Source organism: Uloborus diversus, chromosome 2 (genome assembly GCF_026930045.1).
Source record: "Uloborus diversus isolate 005 chromosome 2, Udiv.v.3.1, whole genome shotgun sequence".
Classification (NCBI taxonomy): Eukaryota; Metazoa; Arthropoda; class Arachnida; order Araneae; family Uloboridae; genus Uloborus; species Uloborus diversus.
The window spans coordinates 107,653,293-107,679,627 of record NC_072732.1 but is presented as its reverse complement, the minus strand read 5'-3'; the positions used below and the strand labels follow the sequence as shown (position 1 = coordinate 107,679,627).

General features: G+C 31.4%; 1 protein-coding gene across 1 annotated transcript in view; it reads left to right on the top strand.

Annotated features, from left to right (window-relative positions):
* The first annotated feature begins 5,453 nt into the window (after nucleotides 1-5,453).
* Nucleotides 5,454-26,335, top strand: part of LOC129217222 (ran-specific GTPase-activating protein-like) — a 30,540-nt gene continuing 9,658 nt past the window's right edge. Inside the window, exons 1-4 of the mRNA XM_054851498.1 lie at nucleotides 5,454-5,556; nucleotides 14,098-14,201; nucleotides 18,664-18,821; nucleotides 26,148-26,276. Of these exons, the coding sequence (XP_054707473.1) occupies nucleotides 5,542-5,556; nucleotides 14,098-14,201; nucleotides 18,664-18,821; nucleotides 26,148-26,276 (406 nt within the window). The 5' untranslated portion in view covers nucleotides 5,454-5,541. The remainder of the gene's footprint in view (nucleotides 5,557-14,097; nucleotides 14,202-18,663; nucleotides 18,822-26,147; nucleotides 26,277-26,335) is intronic.

Sequence of the window (26,335 nt, the reverse complement as noted above, 5' to 3'; positions counted from 1 at the left end):
AAGATTGACATGCAAGAAAAATCATCTTGCATTAATGCTGCCTCAATGTTGTTATGTTACTCCATTTATGCTGTCAGCATGCTGCCACAATATTGACTGACAAGGTGTATGCAGCATAATATCAGGAAAATATCAAGGTAGGCTGCTTTTGTAATATTGCATACGTATTGATATGACAGGATAATATCAAGATGTTGTCATGACAGCATGAAATCAAGGTCTAGGCAAGATGATCTTGCTTTTGTAATCTTGCATACGTATTGATATGACAGGATAATATCAAGATGTTGTCATGACAGCATGAAATCAAGGTCTAGGCAAGATGATCTTGCTTTTGTAATATTGCATACGTATTGATATGACATGAAAATGTCAGGATACATTGACATGACAGTATGAAATCAGCACGCTTGCAAGGTGTTTTATCTATTTATTTATTTGTATTATTTTCACTTTAAACTCGAGAATTAAATTTCATTCTTTAATTATTTCTGTTATTCTTCAAGATAGTTTTTTAGCCTAAGAATATTTCCTTAAAGCTGACATCTGATCGGAAATTCATATAAAGGTATAAATAGTACTCGCAATTTAATTTAAAAAATGAAAGTTTCTTCATTTTGCGTAATACTTGACTTATTTTTTAAATTCATGCTTCTAATTGTATTATAAAGACATAAAATGCCTAGTTAGGAATAATTGCGGAAGTTTTTATAACACATTTAAGTGTAAAGAAAGCAAAATAATAAATAAGTAAATAAATACAAAAAAGTAGATTTCCAAATGGATGTCAGCATTGAAAATATCCCATGGACAAAACACATGAATTTATCTTAAAGAATAACATAAATAACCATTGAATAAAATTGATCTTACTCATGAGATTGAAGTGATAATACGAAATTCTGGGCTTCATGTCCTTTGTTTCAAAGTCTAGGGACGAAAAAAGTTATTTTCGGCCATTTCTAACAGCGGTTTTGGTAACGTTAGCGTGATTACCCGATAAATAGTCAGCAACTTTTGAATTTTTTTTAATTTTAAAACTTCTTTTCAAAAGCAATTCAGATTTTCCCCCAACATTAGGCAAATTTTGGAAAGGAAGAGAGAATCCTCCCCTGACAGGTTATCTTTGGAGACATTTAGAAGTTAGGAGCGGTTAGAAATCTTCCTCCGAAATTATCCAAAATTGAAATCCTCTAAACTACGACCTATTGCAACTGTTTAGGTTTGGTTTTAAAGATTAATTTCGTGCTAGTTAAATTATTGTTAATCTCGGGATTTGGTGGGTTTTCACTTTTCAGTATGTTAGGTACTGGTTTATAGGAGGTACTGACTTCAAAAGGTGATTAAAAGTTAAGAGATCGTATATAGTTAGTTAGGTATTAAAACAATTTGTGATATAGTATTTAAAATCAGTGTTTATTTTATAATTTGGTGTTTAGTTTAGTTGATTTTTGTATTGGAATTGTAAAATTAATTTGATTTATAGATTTGGGTAGGAAATCGTGTGTAAATGTGACCAATTATTTTTTTACTTTAGTTCCTGGGTGTTTTTTTAGGGCGGTTGTTTTTTTTAATTAAAAAATAATTGGTGGTTATGTTAGTGAAAGGATATGGGTTCGGGGATCTTCCTCCAGAAATATTTTGAAATTGATGGTTTTAAAAGTGCCTAAACAACTGCGTTTTTATAACATCAATTTCCATTATTACCCCAATCGAACAACTAAAATTCATTTTAAATTTCTTGCAGGGAAATTTCTTCAGAGTTAAGGAGAGAAACATTTGGAAACCCTTCTTTTCAGACTGACTAGGGGAAAAATGAGGAGGGGGGGGGTAAAAGAAAGAGGCTGGTACTTAATTTGCTAAGCAACAACTCGCATCTGTTAAATATTTTTAATTTAAAGATTTCTTTTTGAAAAAATTAAGTTTTTTTTCCCCAACATTATTTGCTTTAATTTTTGTTAAAATAACTTCGCTTTCCCAAGACGCTTTCTTTTCTTGAATAAGGGGTAAGGAACCCCTGACCCCTTCTGAACTCCACACCATTGCCAAGTGCCTTCTAACACAGGGTTCCCAAACTTTATCGCGGCACCTTTAGAAAAATTAGAATTTTCTCACGGCATATAGTCTAGTTTTATGTACATATTATTACCATGGGCACTTCGCAGCACCCCTCACCTCTTCCAACGGCATCCAGTTCGGAAATCCCTGATCTAACGTATTATAAAAATTATTCTCGCTATTATTTTTTTTCAGTCATTTATTTATTTATTATTATTATTACTATTAATATAATCCACTATAATATTAAAATCTGTTCGCGTCCGTCTGTCTGTCTGTCTGAAGATCGATCTTTTCGAAAACCACCGCGAATCGGGAGTCAAACGAGATACCGATAAATTCGAAATTTTCCAATGAAAACAATAGGACCAATCTCATAATTGTACGACTTTAATTAGCGGAGATATTAATTAAAACGTTAATTAACATAACGTTATTCAGGAATTTTTATTTCTTTCCTGTTGCCATTTTGCATATGGGTGAGCAAATAAAATTCTAAAAATTGTTTTAAAAAAGATTTTTTTGGCTGCTGTCCAAATCTTAAAACAACGTTTCCATCTAGAATTTCATTTTAAATTAGTTTAAAATTGGTTGCTCTATTCGGACATTTATCGTCTGTCCTTTCTTATTTTTTCACATTCAACGTTCTTAACTCTTTTCAGAATATGAAAAATGTTTCTTTAGTAATGTTTATTGATTGTAGTGTAAGTTTATCATTCACCGGCCTCATATTTTGGTACATTTAGGATGTGCGACTAATTATGTTTATTTTGCTGGACTTTTTGCCGTCACATGGGTGAGTTTTCGAATTGTAATAAATCTCTTTTTCCTTCCTGTTTCGATTTTTGCAATACAGTTTGTATCGTTAAAAGAATACGTTAAATTAAGAGTGTTTGGATTTCTTTAAGTGAAACAGAATTGAACAAAAAAGATTATTTTTAAGGATTTTAACTAAAGCTTAATTGGAATCTGATGACTTGATATTAAATTAATACTTATTGGTATTTAATAAGTCTTGGTGTTTTAGTTTCACGTAATCAACAAAAAAGTGTGTGTAATTTTATGTAAAAAGCTGATTGTAATTGTACATAAATATTTCAGACATATTCTATCAGATTTAATTCAGTTTAAAGTGAGCACATATTAGAGTTGAGAATGCATATATTTTCATCTTTTGCGCTAATTGAAAACACTCATAACTTGTATTATTGATAAATATGATTAACGTTAAAGAGGTTTTTGCCAAAAATATGCTCTACTGGTGTTTTGCAAACCTTGCATTACGCGTAATTATTTACTCTTTAGCGCTTTAGAAACTGATGTCAGAATAAAACAAAAACATCAATTGAACAGCTCTTTCATTTTTTAAGTAGCCCGTGCAACGCCGGGCACGCAGGCTAGTTATTATTATTATTTGTAGCCTAAAGTTAGTAAATTATCAGTGAGCAAACTGAAACCAAATAATAACTACCTTTAGTTAAAATTTTCTTCCAGATTTTGGAGGGGCCCGGGCCCCCTCAGCCCCTCCCTTATTTACGCCCTTGCGCTCGTGGTTATATCGCGGTAGTTTAAAAAGCAGCAGACGACGCTCTCAAACACGCTCACAGAGCGTGTAAAATTTGATACACGATCGGATTGGCCGAATCATACCACGTGATCTCGCAAACCACGTCAAGACATGTCGGTAAGAGCGGTTGCAACCTCATCGACCACTTTATTCGCAACTCCAACGAACTATAGGGGGCACTGCAGTCACTGTTTAATGGCGGAATTGAAAACTAAAACAAACGCATGTGGTAGCGAAGAAAATGCTAAAAGTGTTGTGATTTTTGTTCGTATGTATGATTTTTTCGCTTTATTCGTTTGAAAAGATTTTTCAAAGTCTTGTGGATATTCTGACCCATATAGAAAGAGATTAGAAACCAAAAAGTATTACGAAAGTAAACAATTAATGCAGAACACACAGTAAGTTGTTCTGAAGCAGCCATTTTCACGATGTTGAATTCGGAATTCATAAATTTTTGGTTCGCTTCGAACGGCATTTTCATTTTGTACCGTTTTTTCTATACATTAGTACATATTAAGTTCAGTTTCGTGACATTTCCAGCATTTGTTGACATTTTTGTCACATAGTGCACATACGTGGCAGACTGTCAAGAGTAACGTTTAACACTAGATAATTTATTTCTATGACTATATGATTGGATATCCAAAGAAATCATGCATTTAATTCATTCGTCATGGAAATAATTTACCTGATATGCGAAATCTTGTCAAGATACATTATTCTTTCACATAATTTTAAAACCATAACACTATAAACAGATTTTTGGCGAACTTTTATTTTTTATTGTTCAAATTCTTAACGTTCTTTCTGGATTTTTCAATCTGTTCTGCGATAAATATTTTCAAGAAAATTTATTTGCATACTGTCTATTTCAGTAGGATACTGTAGTAACAAATTTTATTTAAATCATTTATGTGGAATTAGGTTAAAGAAAAGTGTCCAGTCAATGTTGTTAAGTTCGTTTTTTTTTTCATCGAATTGAAAAACTGATATTTATTCAAATTCACTCAGAACAAAATAAATAAAATGTGTACTCACAGTTTATATATGGTGGTAGTTTTCTTTTCAGTTGATTGACCATTATTTCTTTTTACTTATCGAATTCTGTAATCTTACTATCATTTTATTCCACTCATGATAAAAATTAAAAATGGTTTAACTAAAAACGCGAAAACTCGCCAAGGCTACTTTGCTTGCACAATACTAAAACTACTATAACCCTAAACAAATTTGGCGAAACCTTTCAGCTGAGAATAAAAGGAATAAAGTAAATTCTTTCTCGGTTATTCATTTTGTTCTACGATAATATATTCAAGAAAATATTTTGCATACTGTCCATTCCAACTAAATGCTGCTGTGAAATATGATTAGTTAAATTAATTTAAGATTAAAAAAAACTCATATTCTTACAAATTCATACAAAACAATAAAAAATTTTACCTGGTATAACGTTATCCAATTTTGTTAATCCAGAGTTTTCTTGTTTACGCTTCCACCATTTAATACTTTTTTGAAAGAAATAAGAAAAACTAATATTATTTTGAGAAGCTCGAGAATACTACTAAGGGACGAATTAATTTCTGTAGCTGAAAGCAAACTAAGACACATCGATTGCGTTAATAAATACTCAGAACAAACTGCCTGTGTTTACGTCAACAGACACACGTGATGCGCAACGTGGCAATGTTTTAGGTGCAGACGCAGTTTTATAAATCACCGCAAGGTAGCGTATTCGAGCGCTGGAGTTCCGAATGTAGTGCGAACGCTTGCGGTTGCATCGGTGCAACCGCGCCACTACTTTACAGTATATTTGTGGCAACAAGCTTAGACGCGCGCTGGTTGTGTTTATAAATTTTACTAGATATCTCGAGAGATTTAATTTTTTTGAAAACAATCTTGTGCGATCTAAGGAGAAAATGACGGATGAACAGGTATATAAATATGCAAATATCTCCATAATTTAAATTGTTTTGAACGAGTTCGTATTTTTAACACAGTTGTATCCACATTTATGCTTATAACTCGCGAATATCTCGTGTGTTTTTGCATGTATGCCTGTTATGAATTATGATTACCAATGGGTGCAATAAATGTTGATTACATTACTTGGGGTTATTAATTACGAGTTGCACATCGAATTATTTTTTTTTTCTCATATTTCAATGTACGTGAATTATTAACAGTTGTAAAGCAGAGAGAGAGAGAGAGAAAAAAAGACATTTGCTTTTATATAGATGAAATGTCAAAACCTTTTAATGACTTCGTTCTGTTCTTCATTTTCGCATTTTACTGCTTGTGTTTTCGCAGCAACTGACCTTAACCCAGAATCAGAAGCGTAGTAAACACTCGCTCGTAAACACGATTAATGCATATTTTTTACTACTGAATCATATAACTGTAAAAATAGCTAACAGAAGAGAAATGAGTAAGACAGGTAGACTAATGCTAAATTAAACTCTATTAAAATTGATAAAAATGAAAAATGAGAATATTAATAGTAAAAGAAACCTTAAGTTTAAGTCTGTATATTGTTTTATTTAATAATACAAGAAAATACAGGGTGGCGACAGATCACGGAAAAGTCAGGGAACTTTATTAATCAGGGGAAAATCAGGGAATCTTGAAAAAATAACAAAAATTCAGGGAAAATTGATCAAATAAAGAAAATTTTTTTTTGTTTGCTTTGCAAAATTAAGTACTCTAATTTCCTATGTGTCTTCCGCTGATTATCTGTTGAGAAAAAGTGAAATATGATTATACATTGCTGCGTATTTGTGCATCTTTTTATCTCAATGTCAAAGGTGCTGAATCATAACATATTAAACACGGGATGAATTTCCTATGATTGCATCTGTGTCCGTAAAGTTGTTTATTTTACGTAGCTTGAATTTGCCTTTTCACAAGGTCCATGCTACGTAAAATAAACAACCCTACAGGCAAAGAGGAAGCTGTCGTTAATGCCTTAGCTCCCTTGCCTTAACTCATTGTCTGTAAGTAATTAGCATACTGTAATCATGATTTCAAGAAAAAATGTTTGTTTTTTAAATTAATTCAAATAAAAAATTTTAAATTATTACTTTTTCACGTTTTTAATTTAATTGCTAAAATTGAATGTTGAATGAAAATCAACTCTGTTCTTTGCCATCATATTATTCGCTGTCGCCTCAGATTACACGAAAGGGTTTTCTTTTTTGGACTTTAAAAATCTTTTATTTTAAAACCAAGTTACATATACATTTATATTTTGAAATTAATTGATTTTTTTTTTTGCATTTCAATGTTTGTTACAAAAATAACATTACGATTTTTTTTCCTGACAAATAAGAAAATCATTTAAAATTGAGTTACCTTTTGTACATCTTTTTTTTTTTTTGTTATTCCTTGCATCAATAATTATACTGCTTGAAAATTTAGGTCAAAAATTTTTCTATATAAACTTTTTAGTTTTATCATGATTAGATATTTCTTTAAGAGTGTTTGTAATAATTTCTTAGAATTCTTATGTTAACTGGTGACTGGAAGTAAAATATTTGTTTTAGATTTCCTATAATATTTTCTTGTAGATCGGCTTTTCTTAAATTGTGTTTCGCGGAGCCCAAGGGATTTTTGGATATGATTCAAAGGTTCCACGAAACTATCGTTCTTCATTTTGGCTAACTTTATTTTTAGAAAACTCTAAAAATGTATTGAAATAATAAATTTTCATAACTTAAAGTAAAGAAAAGTAAAATTTTAAAATGTTGTTTGTGTCTCTAAAACTTTATTTTCCAAGTCGTTTTTAGATTTAATTAATTTATTTTTTTTTTTGTGTTTGAAAATTACGTTTTGACGTGAAAAAATTGTATTTGAAATAATTTTCACCTTCACTAAGTAAAACATTTCAAGATGTTGCTTTAAACAATACTACTTATGAAAACAACATGGGTTCCACAAAGAAAGTGGTTATTTTAAAGGGTTCCACTCATTAAAAAAATTAGGAAACACTGATTGTAGATAATTTAATGTACTACTTTTACTAAAATAAGGAGCACCTTTTCAAGTTATATTTTTAATTAACAGCTTAAAACTTTTTTAAATGCTGCATTTTATTTAATATGCAATGGTTTTAAAGTAGGGCAAAGCAAGGAAACCATTATCATTGGTAACGTAAGTCAGGGAAATTTGGTGAACTTAATCGGGGAAAAGTCAGGGAACTTTTTTTCAAAGTTTCTGTCGCCACCCTGAAAATAAAGAGTGGTTTGAGGATGCATACTATATTGAGGACTTTACGCTGATTGAAAATATCGGATATTTTTGAACCCTGTTTATAACATACTCATAACAAAACAGCACCTTGCTTGTGTTTTAGGAAAAAAATCTTTGCTGAATGGAGCCTTTTCTCTTTTGCTATAATTTGAAACATATAAATTCAAAACTCTTTAAACTAATTAAAATTTTACATAACCTTCTTCCATAGGTAGATAACCTAGATGGATATGCCATGCATGGATACATTTTCTGTAGATATGTGCATTGCCTTAGGTTTGACCACAGGGGGGGGGGGGGAATTAGGGCTCAAGTTGTGCCATCAACAATTTGAGTGTGGGGGGGGGGGGGGTTATTCAGATGTATTTGATTTATTTTTAATTTAAATTATTTAATTTATTTTATTTTTTTTTGTTTATGTTTTATTTTATTAATTTTTTTTTAGTTTGTGTGTGTGTATGTCATTGGCATAGCACAGAACTTTTCAAATGAAATAATAATAATTACAAATAAATAAATAGAAAATATTTGAAAAAAAAAAATAAAAAATTAAAAAAAAATATTAAAGAAAAAAGCTAAAAAAATTAGAGAGTTTAAAAAAAATTTAGGGGAGAATATGTGCCATTGAACTTGCGGGGGGGGGGGCACCCGTGCAACACCTGATATGATAATTGTTTACTAATATTAAACATTATCTTCAAAATCGGGAGATAACTAATGAAAAAAGTTCACCTTTTGTTCTCATGGATGCATGTTTGAAATCAAAAGGCATTGCATTGATAAAATTTGGCCAATTTATTGTGTAGGAACTGATGTGATATACCCCACCCTTGGCGACTTTTTCCTGTTGGCGCCAAGAAAGCGTCGCCAAGAAAACGATGTATGACGACATATGTCATACATCGTTCTCAGCGATGCTTTTTTAGCGCCAACAGGAAAAAATCAGATAAAAAAACATGATCAAAGCACTTCAGAACACAATATATATAAAAACAACATAAAAGCACAACAAAAAACATCACGAATATATGCTTCAAAAATGTACAGGGCCGGGGTTTTTTGTAAACATATTAAAATACAATGAAATAAATTATTGTATTAATTACAAGTTGAAATTAATGCATTAAATTTTTTTTTCATCATTTCTCCGGGATACGAGCCCTCGGTCTCATAGTACTTTCGTAATGAGACCTCGGCTCGCCGGCCCTGCCTCGGTCTCATTACGAAAGTACTATGAGACCTCTGGCTCGCCAGGACCTCGGTCCGTTATCCCTCCGACTGTTAATATACATTACAGTCGGAGTATGGTCACAGTTATGTATATTTTCATGGAGACTCCCAAGGGTGGCTCCTTCCGTTCAGTGTACAATAATGACACAGTTTTAAGTGTGAAATATGCACCATTATTGTGCAGATTTATTAATAAAATTCAGCATTTTTAAGAGTACAACCGAAAGAACTTTCAATTGTTAACATAAAATTCAGTACCTAAAGGAGGCACGTTAATAGAATGTCTAAATAATTCGTGGCATCGATAAGAATTAACTTTTAGAACAAAATAACCGTACTATTTCTGTAAAATTAATTTACATACAGTAAAAATAAAGTTAAAAACTACAAGAACCCCTCAAGGATTTGTAAAAACAAAGAATTTTGGAAGTGAGAGGTTTTTTTTGAATTCTAAAATAAAGAACTTACCTTTTTATATGGTATAAATATTCACACTCAGTCTAAAACAATACATTATATGACAATGGCACGTTACAGATACACACCACGTTGGAGTTAACTTTTAATTAACCTTCAAGTTTGAAGAAACTGGCATTTTCTAATGTTTTTACTTCAAAACACAACTACTGAATTTAAACTAACACAAAATAAGCATTCCTGTAAGGTATATTGCACGAAACAACACCACGTATCTCTCCTGCGTGAAACCCAAACAACCCAAGTAAACAAGTTTGAACAGATCTGTGATTGCCTTCGAGTTGCTAAACACAGGTTAGTTTGGCCAGGGATGCCATGCATAAAAAATTATCGCTTCATTGGCGAGAAAAATATTTTAATTTTGTGCAAAAAAATCGAATGTCGCCAAATGGGGGGGTATATCACATCTGTACCATTGTGTATTCTTTTACGTACCTGTAGATAGTTTTGTGTGCAGATATTTTATATTTTTATCTTACAATGACTCAAGGGCGCCCATATAGGGGGGCTCGAGCCCCCCTTTGAAATTAGAGGTGTAGACTGGTATTTTTCTTTGGTAGCCAGTGGCTACCAACACCAAAAACTTTGGTAGCCACTTCAAATTTTTGGTAGCCAAACATACACCCATATATATATATATATATATATATATATATACAGAAAAGCACCGTTTATACATTTCTCTTTGGTACATTTTTTGAATTAGTTCCTGCAGAATCCACTACATTTTAATGCATACCTATTGTACGTTTTTCCCCTTATACACTTTTTTCATACAGTCCCTTCAAAAACGTATAAACTCTGCTTCACTGTACATATATTTTATATATCTATGTATTAAAAATCTTAGCACAATAAAAATCAGTACCAGTGAAGATTGGTAAGAATTTTCCTTCTCTCATTGAAGAAATCTGAGAATGATTTGGATTGAAATAGGATGGAGGAACACATTAAGTTAAAAATCTAATATTTGTTTGACCTACTGGTTTCACTTTTCATGGAATCCCCCTAGCCAACATATTTGCAAATTTAAATTTGTAGGACCAAATTTTAAAATTCAAAACTACATAATAAAAACAAACTAGAAAAATATTTGTAGTTTGCGAACAAATGGTTATTTTAAAAGTCTGAATTAGAATTGAACTAATAATAAAGTAGCTATCCACTACTCTAGAAATCTGCCTATCAACAAACGACATTTAGTATCGTTTATAGAAATAATACATTTCAAATTCAACAGCAAAAAAAAATATGTTTAGATTTAATATTTTAGGATAAAATTAAATTGATTAAAATAAAGCTTGTAAAAATAAATATATGAACAGGATTTATTACTTTTTAGTTATTAAAATATAACTTTCAAGTATCAAAACTTCTGAAGTATTTAAAAAATGCAAAAAGATGAGCAAAACTGGTGTGCAATGTCGGCACGTTTCCCGAAAATAATTGCATTTATTATTTATTAAAATAAAACTTAAAATAAGCTGACAACTTCCGACTGCCAAAAAAAGTAAAATATGTTGGTACAAGATGCAAAAGGAAATCTAAAGCACAAGATGCAATTATCCTCAAAGTGCGATTCCAAAGTTATCATGGCTCCAAAAATAAATTCTTTTATTAAAATGGAACATGAAACAAGCTAATCTAAGGTAGCACACATCAAAATAACTTTTGCTTATCAAAAATATGAAGACAATTGTACAAGATGCAAAAAGATCGAAAATTCAACCACGAGGTGCAGCTCCCCGCGAAGTGCGATTACAAAGGACGCATGGCTTCAAAAATAAATTCTTTTATAAAAATAGAACATAAAAGAACTAATATAAGGTTGCATTTATCTAAATAACTTTCGGCTGTCAAAAATATTAAGATATGTATAAGATGCAAAAAGGATTTAAAACTCAACCACGTGGTTATAGTTATCCGCGAAGTACGATTACAAAGAAAGCACGATTCCAAAAATAAATCAAGTCTTTAAAATAAACATAAAAATAAGCTAATTTAAGGCAGCCTGTGCCAAAATAACTTCTGATTATCAAAAATATTAATATCTGTACAAGATCCAAAGGGATTGAAAACTCAACCACAAGGTGCAATTCCCCGCAAAGTACGATTACAAAGGAAGCGTGGCTTCAAAAATTAATTCTTTTATTAAAATGGAACATAGACCAAGCTAATCTAAGGTAGTATACGTCAAAATAACTTTCATTTGTCAAAAATATTAAGAAATGAACAAGATCCAAAGGGATTGAAAACTCAACCACGAGGTGCAATTCCCCGCAAAGTACGATTACAAAAGAAGCGTGGCTTCAAAAATTAATTCTTTTATTAAAATGGAACATAGACCAAGCTAATCTAAGGTAGTATACGTCAAAATAACTTTCATTTTTCAAAAATATTAAGAAATGAACAAGATGCAAAACTATTGAAAACTCAACCACTAGCTGCAGTTCCCCGCGAAGTACGATTACAAAGGAAGCATGGATCCAAAAATAAATCCATTCATTAAAATCAAACACGAAATAAGCTAATTAAATTTAGCCTGCGCAAAATAACTTCCGACTTTAAAAAATATTTTTAATATTTACAAGGTGTAAAAGGATTGAAATCTAAATCACGAAGTGCAATTTTTCGCACGAAGTAATGGCTCCCTAAATAAAAAGGCATGAAAATTAAACATTAAATAAGCTAATTTAACGCTGCATCTGTCAAAATATTTTCAGATTGAAAAAAAAAAATATTATATTAAAATATTTGCAAGATGTAAAAGGAACAAGGGAAGCATATTTTCGCGAAGCAAGTCGTGAAAAGTTTCATGACACCGGTGTAAGTCGGCCACTTTAAAGTAATTTGGTACTTCTAAAAATTGATTTTTAAACCGATAGCGTATTATACAGCAGAAAAATAATGTATTTGGTGCCATGTTTAGTTTGTTACACACGTTACAGTAATCTTTCCAAAAAAAAAAAAATTTTTTTTCTATAATAATGAAAAATGAACTGACTTGATGCTGGTTGTCTTCGTTTTGAAGAACTGAAATAAAGTCTTGGAAGATGTATCCAATTTTATTCTCTTTGAGCTACCTCTACTCGCCCTTTTCAACCTTTTAAAAAGTCATCAGAATTAGCTACGCCGCCGTATTTACGTTTCCCCTCCTCAGGCACTGCAGATGCTGCGGTGTTGACCTTGATTGGGTTCGGGGATCATGTCTGCTGGACCGCGGGGGGGGGGTTCAGTTTTCACCCCCCTCCCCGAACAATGCTCTAAGCCCCGAACGCAGTGTAGGTGTAGCAAATGGGAAGTGGTCAACGAATCAGCGAGGAGAGAGGCAACATTTCAACTTTTCTTGAGGGTCAGTAAGTGACGTCGAGTCTAGACGAGTGACTACGATAACTTCAACTTGGGGGGATTTTTTTTCCCCTTTAGTCACCCGGTGTCGATCGGAGCTGAAATCTTTGGTAGCCATTGAAAATTTTTGGTCGCCAATTGGCGAGTGGCGACCGCTAATCTGCACCTCTATTTGAAATTAGAACTTCCTTGCTTTTGGTACTTTTTTCTTTACAAAAATGTAAAAAAACATTTATTCTCCAGCCATTAATGAATAAGTTATTAAAAATGAAATATTTTATTGACTCTAATCTGTCCTGAAATCAGTTTCCATAGAGAAAATCCCCTTCTAACTCATGGGGAAAATATCTGAGCCCCCCCCCCCTACAATTTTGCATATGGGCACCCTTGCTATGACTTATTCTTTGATACATAACCAGTGTTGGAAATAAAAATCGAAATCTAGGACATCACAAAGACATTCCTAATAAGTTTTCTGGGCATCAAAAGAAAAAGCCTAGGTGATATTTTTTATAAATCGAAAGAGTTTGCAATAAAAAAACTTTTGTAGAGAATAGCGTTTAGTCATTATAAACTATCTAGATCAGACACTTAGCTACAATGTATGGCGAGATCCTTGGTTTCGTTTCTTTTTGGAAAGGAAAAGACTGCTGAATCAAAGCTTTGAAAATCTCTTCCAGCATTTATGTACTTTTTTAATGAACTGCAACATGGACTGCTTGAATTTAATTTTTAATATTTGTTTATGAGTCGCATAGTTTGATTTCTTGTTCAAAAAAAAATTTGTTATCGCTGATAAGATGTAAAAATACTGTATTGCTGAGATTCCTAATGCTTTCATTTTATACCAAAGAAACACTTTTTGATAGGTGCATAATCGAAATATGTTTTATGACTTGGATCCTCCACAATTGAGTCATACTTTGATGGAGAGGGGAGATAGCAAGTAGATATCAGAAATTTTAATTTGTTTATAAAAGAGTGACATGCAACAAGGGGTAAAGGAGTGACTAGGGGGAGGGGTGAGGTTAAATTTTTTGAAAAAAAGTAACGTTATTTATGGACAGATTTAGAATGTTTTCTTACTCAGAGATGTCATAAAAATTTAATAAGGATTTTTTTGATTTAATTTAAGATGGTGTGACTTAATGTGCATTTTTTCTTATTTCCAGGGGGATGTGCCATCTAGTCCGGAAATTCACTTTGAACCAATTGTCAAGTTGCCCTTGGTGGAAGTCAAAACATTGGAAGAAAATGAGGAGACATTATTCCAAATGTAAAGTTATAAATTTATCACTTTATTTCACTAACTTCAGTTTAGGGCTGTTCAATGTAGGAATTTCTACATTGTGATGCATGGCCAACCTTACATCGAAATGTTGCGATACATCACGATTAGAGATGGCACAAAGCGCTGAATACTGAAACTGTGGCCAACTAATAGCCGGAGCTACAGCCAAAGTTTCAGCTGCTCTGTATTCTGTTTGTTAAGTTTTAGCATGTAATGCACAATAAATCCATATAACATCATGTAATTGTCCATGTACTTTACTACACTCTTAGTTTTTGCAACATTTTCAGCTTACTGTGTTTTTTAAACTAATATGTATCGCTAATTAAGATTTTACTTTTATTTTGCACTGGTAGTGTCAAAAAAGCACATGTTTCTAATTTTTCATTAGAATAATTTATACAAAGCATTATTTGGATTACTAAAGGCATGCTCTACAATTAAGTTAATGTTGATAATGACCCAACTGATATGATCAAATATTAATCTATTATTTCAAGAATTAACCTAGAAAATTTTTTACATTAACTTTTTAATGTCCGGTGCCCCCTCCAAAAATTTTCCCGCCTCTGTCCTGTACTTGTCACAAAAAAAATCAAGTGGTATAACTAATACTCATTTCTCGGATGACTTTTCATCCAGAAGCTCACATTTCTTTGCATTGAAAAAGGTGTTCCTTGTAACACCGAAACACATGTCTGCAATATCTTGCAATATTTGCTTTCTGACGTTGGATTACTGATTTTTTGAATTTTCAGCACAAAGGTATTTATTCGTTATTCGTTAACTAATACAGGGTTTGTACGCCCTTGAAAAACCTTGGAAAAGCTTTAAAACCTTGAAAAAGTTGCTTAGTGCTTAAATTCTCTCAAAAATCATCGGATTGTGCTTAAAAGTTTTAAAGTATTTCACCAGTGCAATTTTCTGAACATGTGTTCAATATGAAACGTCTCAAAAAATACCTTCTGTGTTTGGGATTTCAATCCTTTTGCATTGTGTAAATATTTTGATGTTTTTTACAACCTTAAAGATATTTTGACATATGGTACCTTAGATTAGTTTATTTTTGTTTAAAAATTGGTTGGTGACTTCAAAAACTCCTCTCTGGCAATGCCATTGAACTTGGGTATTTTGGTTTCTTCCCATAAAAGTTAAAAGCACTCATGAAAGTTTTTTTTTTTAAATAATAATTTGCTGATTCTAGAAAATGTACTTCTGCAAAATTAAACCTCTTGGGATCTGCTTCTCTTTATGACCGAACTTTTCAGACATTTTCAGAAAAACTTTCGACACAGTACAGTCGACTCCCTCTACAACGAGATCCGACTTACGCGAAATGGCTATAAGGCGATTTTTTTCACCAGTAAAGAATTTTAGACCTAACGTGAATTCCTAGCGCAACACGAAAATTTTCGGAAAGGAATCGTGGTGTGTAAGTAAGTATCGGCTTTGTTATTGGCTACTAAATTTTTCTTTTCCTTCATCCCTTTAGCATCCTGAGAGCGGAATTTTCCACACCATTGCTTATACAAATAACTACTCCTCATTTTTCATTCTAAATGTGAAAGTTGATAAAATATAATGACACCTAAGAGCGCTGTTTCATCTAAAGTTTGTGAAGATAGAAAGAGAAAGTTTCTGACAATTGAAGAAAAGCTAAAGCTAATATGCTTGAATATGCTATAAAATGCGTCGAAGACAGCACGACACAATTAGTTATGAGTGAATCTTCCACCTGTACAATTAAAAGTCAAAAACAGGAAATCCGTAAAAGTTTACCGAGTAGTATCTAAGCAAGATGCAAAAATTATGAAAATGGAAGCTGCTCTCGTATTGTGAATTTAAGAAATCATTAAGTGGTGTTTTGTCTTAGATGGAAACGTTATAAAAGAACTAATGAAGTAACTGTATTGTGTATTTAACAACATATAAGAATAACAGTTTGATCACACAGCATACATCTTAGTTTTTTTAAGTTACCATTATCATTACTGGATCTACTGTACATTACAACTATAGTGCATTTGTTTTTCTTACTACATACTGTACGTACCGTAGTGGCTTATTTTATGTCTTTCTTTCCTATTAATCGTTGATTTTGTGCATCGTAGAAGTATTTTCTGTGGAATAAAACTTTATTTTTATTTTTAAATACAAATAAAAACTCAGTTTTTTATGTAAGAAACAGTAATGTATAGTTAAGAAATGGTTTTTAACAGTTTGAGGTGGTGTTTACAAGTGTCTAAAATAATTGGGTATGTTTATAAAAAGTTTTACACATACCCTTTTCTACAACGCGAAATTTCAACTTGCGCTAGTGGTCTTGGAATGCATCCCTCGCGTAAGTCGGGGCTTGACTGTAGATCTTTCATCAAAGTGTCTCTTGTAGAAAAAGCAATTTTGTTTTCCTATACTTTATTGTATTATTGTCTTTGTTTGCAATAGGTGAAATCTGCATACAATATTTTATACAAATTACTGATATTGCCTTGAAAAAGAATTTTTTTTGCCTTGAAAAGTGCTTGAATTTTTGTCTCCCTGTAATAGTGGTTTGAGCAAATACCAAATATTCAGCAAAAAATTAAGAAAAATCCTTAATACTGTATTTTCCTGTATATTATCCGCTGCAGCATGTAATACAATAAAAAAAAGGAAGTTTTGATATAACATACAATTTTAGCAACTAAATAAAAAACAGGAAGAGGTAATAACTTTTAAGACATATTCATTATTTAAAAAAATAATAATCTAAAAAATTAAGATTCCTTCTCGAAATTGTCATAAAAGTACGCTAATTACTTGGAGAACAAAGAGTCAAGAAAGGAGCAAATGGTCTAACCTTGTGCAAATGAAGGCTTCATCCTTTACTGAATGTTGTTTAGTTTACACTAGCTTACTACGCGGGTGCAGAATATGTCCGATCCCGCGTTCTAGGATCGGGGGAAAATTTGAACCATCTAGAGAAATTTTGCAGATTTGATTTTTTTTTTTTTTTAATTCCGATTTTTTTCTGCAAGTGTCTTTTGAATGCATTTTCTTTTGCATCACTACTCTTTATATTTACATCAATTATTTGTTGGATAATAATTTACATTTAATGACAAATATTAGATTTGAGATTTTAATTAAAACTTACATGTATTTACTTGATTTACGTTTTATATACCAAGTTCGACAAGCTGTTAGTTCATAAGATGCAATACTTCTTTTCCCCAAAGTTATCTCTTCCTATAGTAATAGAAATGAATCCTATAGTTATGATCTGAAACATTAAAGCATATTCTAAAATTTTGAGGAAAATTTCATATAGATTGGGGGATATGTTGGAGTTAAAAATATTTTCTGCATCCCTGGCTGACTACCCGGTGTTGCCTGAGTGCTTCTCCAATGCAGCATATCTTTTAGATAATTAAATGGATGAATTCTATCTAAAAGACAGTAAAAAGCTGCATTCACATCACTCTAGGCTCAAATCTTCAGAAGACCAAATAGCACAGAAAGTCGAGCATTTGCAGAAAAAATAGCATCAAGTAAAAACGAAAAAGCATGAGGCATGTTATCGGGGTTCTGTCAACGATATTCTTTGGTTCTGTCATGTCCACTGGCATTGTTGTCTCTGGTTGAATCAGACGGGCGGTACATCCAATGTCTTAATGGCAGAGACAAATGATTATCTTGCACATCTTGTGGGACAACCTTTTACGTGATGCTTCAAATACGAAAATCGTTGTGCTGCCTTTGAAGATTTTGTTTACCCCAAGACATTAAAGCATGCTATAGTACTCGTCACATACATTTTATTCTGGAAAAAAAAAAAAAAAAAACATGGAATGTCTTCTTAGAAAGAGTCGTGAGTAAAATTCAATACCTTTTATCAGTTACCAATAAATGCAAAGTATGACACCGTTACAAGATACCGTATAATCCGCATCTCATTCATTTTACACTTTTTTAACAGATAATCGGCAGATTACATACAGGAAAATACGGTAATAGGTGATGGAATTGTAGTTAATCTTTCAAAGACTCAGTCAGCACATAATTTAAATATGTAATATCTATCTATATTAAAAAAGTGTTCGTATGTAATACTTTAGAAGTTTTGAAATGTGATATTTATTCTGTTAATATTTGATATCTTAAAATGTACTCATGTAAGCAAAAATTTTACAACTTAAAATAGTAACTGTTTGTGAGGAAAACTTTTTCTGAAATTAACTGATACATACAACTTAACATTATTCTTTCTTAAATATTTTTTACTTATCAAAAAGAAAAAACAAACTTTTTAATCGAAATGTACTCTTCCAAACTAGTAAATATGCTGATGTAGTACTTCTATTGTAATTAATTATACATTTTTGTTTTTCAAGTAATTAGGAAAAAAAATGAATGTTTTATTTTAAAGAATCTCCAGTTGATGTCTAATGTGTTAATTTTCTTATAGGAGAGCAAAATTGTTCAGATACGATAGCTCAACAGAACCTCCAGAATGGAAAGAAAGAGGGACTGGTGATGTGAAAATTCTGAAACACAAATCAGATGATTATGTTCGTATATTGATGAGGAGAGAAAAGACATTGAAAATATGTGCCAACCATTACAGTATGTATTTTTGGAGAATTAATCTCTTACTGAAGACATTCTTCTTATGATCTTTTTGCCCTCCCAATTATTTCAAATTTAAATAGTCCATATACATAAAAGCACCAAGAAATAACTATACGACTGTGCTGTACATTAAAGTTCAAGATTGGTAATCAGGGTTCACACTAAAGAGAACAACAGTGAGGTGGGATCTCTCACTCTAACCAAAACTTTTAAGTGGTATTTTTAAAATTAAACATTTTAAATAATTTATTTGAACGAAGTAATTGCATATCATGTTGCTTAAAACTTATTTAATGATTGTGACAGTGTTTCTCCCACACTTTTTAGGAAGGTCCCACAAAGTTCATAATTTTTCTGAAGGGGGTCCGTGGGGTCTGAAGTTTAGGACAAGGGCGGATACAAGGGGGAGGGCGATCGTCCCCCCCTGGAGCCAAGAGATGAATAACCAGCCACCTACCGAAATTAACCCCCCCAAAAAAAATATTCGCGAAACAAAATATTCTTCAGAGGCAAAAGAACATTCTTTCTTGCCTTCATAGGAATAAGAATTTATAAAAAAAATTTCTTCTTTGTTCAGATTGAATTTTGGCTTGAAAATATGATGAAACAGAAACCTCAAGATCTTCACCGAGAAAGAAAAAGTCTAACGGGCTAAAATGCAAACCATAAAGGTGAAAGAGGGAAACATAACTTTCGCAATCATACGTTCAGAGCCGCCGATTTTTTATGACGCCAGTCATTCTGTAAAGCGTCCTATAGGAAACAGGGGGAAATGTTTTCAGTCATTGTCTCTCTTGAATACTGGTTACATCTAACTTCCAAAAGTTGACCATGTCCAAAAGAAAACATATCAATTTATCAGGATTTTTCAAGAAGAAAGAAGACGAAGAAAAAACCCATGAAACTGGTGAGCTACCAGATGTTGTTAGACAAGGTACGTTTATGTATTTTGTATTTTCGTTTCGTTTTTTTTTTCTGATTCGACAAGTTTTGGTCTGTATGTGAGTGTGCTTGCATAGATATTTTTAACGCATCATAAACACATGCATTAAAAATCGAAAAGACGGCTCAAAAATATTGTGAACTGTAATTGACGGTTTGTGTTTTAAGCCTTTGAAAACCTTGTTGTAGCCTTTGTAGCCCTTGCTGTAGCCTTGTAGGCTTGTTGTAGCCTTTGAAAACACGAAACCTAAGTTCCGGGATAATAATATTTATCAAAAATTTATTAAATTAGAAAAAACAAAATTGCATAAATTGACTAAGGCCGCTCTAGCTGGGGTCAGTTTTATATTTTCTCTATGTATTAAAAAAAGTAAGGTCAAAGAAATAATGAAAGGAAGTCTGTGGCGGGCTTGCGTCCAGGAGACCCCATGCGCACCTACAGCCTTGAAATTTTGTACAAAATTACTTCGATCCTCCTCTCCCCAGGGTTTGCACCTGGGGTTTTATGTTTTAAACTTCGAATTAGATTTTTTGTAATTAATTTTTAAGGCATGAATTTCACATTAATTGCCTATTACCGGGATGAAAGATTTCCCAAACCCCCTAGCATTCGATGTCGTTCAAAAGACATTTTTTTCTGAATCAGATACAGCTTGTTCCAATATTATCAATGAATTAAAACAACTCAATCATTTTTTATCTGGGGAATCATACGATCTTGGGTTGGCTTTAACTTACTATTTAATTTTATGATTTAGAAAGAATGGTTTTTCAAAAAATCTGCATATTTTACTTCTAAATGTGTAAAACTTTTATTTTTTACAGCATATTTATTTTACTCTTGCCTTGTATTATTTCAGATGCGAGTTTAGAAAATGTGAAACGTACGAAAGTTGTTGAAAGTTGTTGTAGTACACACACACAATATATATATATATATATATATATATATATATATATAATTGTGTATGCACGAGCAAATCAGGATAAGATGCTAACTAGTAAGGGGTTAATAATAAAAATCGATTCCCCCCCCCCCTTGAGAAGTTTCTGGATCCGCCCTTGGTTTAGGAACCTCTGATGTGTATAATAACTTTCCCCGAAGAAACACTTAGACATGAGTTAGACGTACATTATTTACCCTAAGTATTTTAAAAAGTCGCTAACACTTTCTAATAATTTTGATTCATTAAACGAGTATGGCTTATTTAAGTCCTATAATTGATATACTAATATTTAAGCAACGAATACATAAACTAAAAGTTACTTCTTGTGCTAAATAATGTTTGTAAGCAGATATACAAAGTAAAATAATTATGTTCTGAAATTTTTGACATTTCTACTTTTTTTAAAAAATAATTTCTAGTTTTGGTTCCTAAATTTTAAAAAAAAAATGAATTAACCATAAAAAGTGGGGGGCGACTGCCCCTCTCCTTGCCGCCACTGCCAGTATGTGTCATTAAAACATTACATATTGATAAATTATACAACTGTGTGTCTTCTGAATCACTTATTTTCCCCCTAGTGCATCAATTACAATGTGAGCATATGCTAAAAAAAAGCAGTGGCACTTGGAAGAGAATCAATTTTAAGTTTTCCTCATTGGGTAAGGGGTTAAAAAAAGCTTGGTGCACGTGTTTCCGTTTCTTTTAATGAGTTTAGTAGCATTTATTTTTATATGCGTTGTTTTATTTTTTCTTCATTTTATGCATGACATTTTTTTAAGGGACATTGGAAGCCATGTCCCTCTATGGCTCCACACGCAAATGTCACAGTAGTTTCCTGTTACCTCATGAAATTGGAAAGGGAATGTAATATATAGGGTGTCTCTGCATATGGAAAGTCATAGATTTCGACAATGATTAAAAAATGGTCATGGAAAGTCATGATTTTCAGCAAAAAATGCTCAAAAGTCATGGAAACTGACATCTGGTCATGAATTTTGGGTTCAAGAACATGCATCTTTATCAAATTCTACAAACTGGATGAAAAATTTATGCAACTTAACAATTTCTTACGCTTTTACCCGTCAATTCCGATTTTTTCACACATTTTAAAATCCTATTGCATCTGGTGCTATAATACTCGCTCATTTTTCTTTACAATGTTATTCTACCTTTTGGATGTTTATGGTTTCGTGTTTAGCATTATTTTTAACCTCCTTATTTATCTAATTGTGTTGTTTGGGACTTATGTTGGAGGTATAATTTTAAGTCATTTGTGTGCATCCATGTTGATTCAAGAGACTCATAAAAATTGTCATCAGTTTTTAAAAGTGTCTTAAGTTAATGAACATTTTAGAAAATAAAATTGGTCTGAAGAATTAATTAAGGACATTTAAAACATCGATAAAATACAGAAATAAGGAAATTTTCAATCGGGAATTTTTTCAATATTTGTAGCCTATCCTAAAACTTGGGCGGTAGCATATCTGGTTGGTTATGTTTGGTAAGTTAATTATTAAGTGCTATAATTTAATATTTTATTTTTTCAGATTATTTGTTTTTTCTTGTAAACGTAAATTTTAATATTCACTAAATTATTGCTCAGAGATTTTTTTAGAGAACTACTTGCTTTAAAAACTAATTTATTTTAGATTCGTTATTTGTATAAAAAATAAAATATTTATTGAAAAAAAAGGTAACAGAAAAAAATTCAGCTGAAATTCTTCACCGTCCACCAGTAGTTTTACATCATTTTTGCTGCATGTTTGAAGCTTCTCTTATTTTGAAAAATCATTTTGCAACTAAAATTTTTTTTCGGCATTTTTAGTGATTGAAAAATTATTGTGTGTCACATCAAATTTTTCTGAGAAGAAATAATAGGTTTGTTTTCATGTAAATTCTCAACTATATAACAATTTTGTATGATTTATTGGAATCTAAAAAATATTTCCAGAAATTATAGATTTTTTTAGAAATGTTATGTCCTGGGTAGCAAAATAAAGAAGCAAGTTGAAACGCTAATTATTTATGTATATCACTAGCCATTGTTGCATAACTTGTTTTTTAGTTATAATACAAGGTTGCCACCCCACAGGGAAACCTGAAGAAACGGGAAATACAGGGAATTCAAAAATTAATAAAAACATAGGGAAAATCCAAAGAATTTTGAAATTTTCCACAAAAACCTGGAAAATACAGGAAATTTTTTTTTTAAATTTAAAGTTGCAAAAATCAGTGTCCAAATATATAAACTACAAAACAAAAATAAATAAATAGTAATAATAGTATTGATAATATTAATGAAGTTCAGAAATGAAGTAAAATAAAAAATAGTAATTTTGCTTCATTTTTTTAAAAGTAAATATTGAAATGTTGATCATAAAAACAATCTTTTTATTGTTTTATCTAACACGTATCTTGAATTTCATGATAATTTCATTTAAAGTGTGAAATTAGTTGTCAATATTCATTGTTCTGCTTAGCTTTTACACTTTTAGGTCCAAGTAATGAATGGTTAAGAGAAGGCTTTTTTTTAACCTTGCATAAAAAGTTAAATATATTCAATGACCATGCTATTGTTTCAGTTATTACAAATTCTTATTTATTTTCCCTTATTTATTTATTAAAATATTTATTGTTTCGATTTTATTTCCTGTGGTGATTAATCAAGATATTAATTTTCTTTTTCAAACATCAGTGTTCACTGGTTTGTAATGTGTCATTTTCATACAGGGAAAACACAGGGAATTTTTTTTTCTAAAATTGAGTGTATCATCAGAATTGTCGGTGTCTGTTACTGGGGGTCCGATCTTTTTTCGAAATTGAACAAATAAAAATTGAATTAACTAATTAAGAGGATCCAGAAGCAGCCAAAAGTTAGCTGAGATGCAGTTGCACTAGAGAAATTTTTTTTTAAAAGTCTAAATACATTAAAAGGCCCAGAAAAGAGTTAACCTGAGAGCGATATCTTGAGCATGTCTTACTGGTGCCGTTACCCTTTGTCAAAAACATAATCAGGTGGCTTCAATTAATTTTCACAAAACATTAATTTAGATATTCTTGTGAAAAACTATTGTTTGTTGTGGAAAAATTTCTTCCGGTGAGTCATGAAAAGTTATGAGCAAAAGTCGGGGAAAGTCATGGATTTCAAAACTTGAAATGTAGCAGATATCCTGAATATAACAAAGTAGAACATTACAAAAGTTGGAAAAAATTAAGATTTGATCATACCGAAATCTTGTAAAACTCTAACTCTTATGTTTTTCTTGAAAAATTCCCATACTTCGTCCCAACTAAATGTCAGATAAATGAACCCGTTTTCTGTACTAAATGTCATCGAGATTTGGTAGACATTAGACCCCAAAAGAAATGTGAATTCTACCCTCTCAGCAGATGTGAGAAAGGGAAACTGTAGATTTCTGAGAATAAAATAAGAATTAACACTTTTATGTGGGTCATTGCAAGATAATTTTTCTACAGGTGTACATAAACTTGTTATTTATGTAATTGCTACAACTAGTATTCTTTGTATTTACAGAAAAACATACACTGAAATGATCGACAATAAATGCAGAAATTTTTAAATAAACAATCACTTCTTTGGCTTATTCCAATTGCTTGTTTTTATCATGGATGTAGAATAGCAGGATGAAGCACAGGGGGAATTTCTGGAACGATAACTGTAACCGGCCGCCATCTTATGTGTATCGGGAAACTGTGTCTGCAGTGTTTCAGATACAGAAATTTGTCGAGCTTTTTTATCGAATTTCAAACGAATTTCGACTTTATGGCGTCTTGTGTAGCCTTCGACTGTACTAATAATGCACGTAGGAAGAAGATTCCTTGCTAATTTCTGCATAAATGGATAATTAATGTCTTCCATAATATATGATTCAATAACAGATAATGATAATAACATATTGTGTCATAAATATTCCTGCATTTATCTTACTTACAAATACAAACCCGAGTTGCTTAAAATATCATTACAAATTAAAATTTATTGATGTGATTTGCTGCTACCCTTCGGTAACTTATAAACAATTCTATCAATAAAATTGTGAAATGAAATTCAAAACATTGTCAGATGCTTTCATGTTTTGTTATTAAGTGCAAATTGAACTTTGATTACAAAGTTTTATTTTGAATAGGTTCACTTTTAAATCAATATTCATTATATCATCTGGTGTAAAAATTAGAAATTAAAATGCTGCAAAATTTAAAATCCAAGTGCTTTTCTTAAAGTAAAAAATAATAAAACTTTAGCTGGATATTTTATGAATGGGAATTAACGTTATGGATTTTTTCTGGTTATTGTGTCATATTTGTTTATAATAGTAAAGCTAATATAATTTAGTCAGAAGATTTAATAAACATTGCAAAGCAACAAAATTTAAAGTTTAAGGTCTGAGCATTTTTTCAAACATTAAATTATTTTAAATGTGATAAAACTAATAAGTAAGAATTTTAATTAATATTGTGACATGATACAATTATACTGATACTTTTATTCACTGCATAAAAAAAATGTTTCTTTGGGAATTTTCGAACTTTTAAATTTGTTAACTATTCGTTTGCCGAAATATTGAAGTACTCTGCCTAACCAAATATTTGGTTTGTCTGCCGTTATGCAGTATACTGAATACCAACCAAGTATTCCGTGCAGCTCTAAATTAAATAAGGAAAGACTGAATCATCAAAATTCAAAGAACTGGTTGCGTAGGTTTTCAAGATGCTATTTACATTTAATTTACATGGAAATCCTTTTTAAAAAACAATCTACATTTTGTTACAGTTTTATTTTAGTTTTATCCTCATTCTGGCAACTCTATCAAAATTAGTTTTTCATTTATGTTATTCCTTTATTTATCTTTGTTGATTTCTAGCTGCTTTTTTTCATTGTGCTGTATTCTAATTTTATAATCTGGACACAGGCTGCAAATTTTTGATAATTCTCTATTCTTATCTTTGGGAAAGTCATTGTGTTTTATTAATAAAAATTGAATTTTAAAACCGGTTTATCATTCATTTGTCACTAAATTTATTTTAATTAACTAAAGATATTAATTATACAACTAAGTTTATTCTTTGGAAATTTAAAGCTTAAAATATAACTGTGCTGTGCATTATTTTTTTTATTTCTTAGGTAGGCAAAAAATACTTTCATTATCAATTTGAGCTAGAAAAGTAAAACAGGCAAAATCTTTGCCCGAGTAGACAAGTCTTTTTCCCTTTTCTCACCACCCAACATGGCCCCCGCTCTCTCACAATTACTTCAAACGGGACAATGGGAGTAGATACGGCATGTTCCCTCCTGTACTCTTACTTCCATGGTTTTTATAACTTTTTAAAATCCTCTGTCTCTGTATTTTTTCTTATTTTCATGAAATTCAAGCCAAGACTTGTTTGACTGTATTATGTTATATTTTTGCAGTTTTACCGCAAATGGAGTTGAAACCTAACAGCACAAGTGACAGAGCTTGGGTATGGAGCACATTATCAGATTTTGCTGATGAAGAGCCTAAACCAGAACTTCTTGCAATCAAATTCGCAAATGCGGAAAGTAAGTATTTTATTTCTACTCTTATTTCTAAAATTGATAAATCCATAAATTTAACGTGT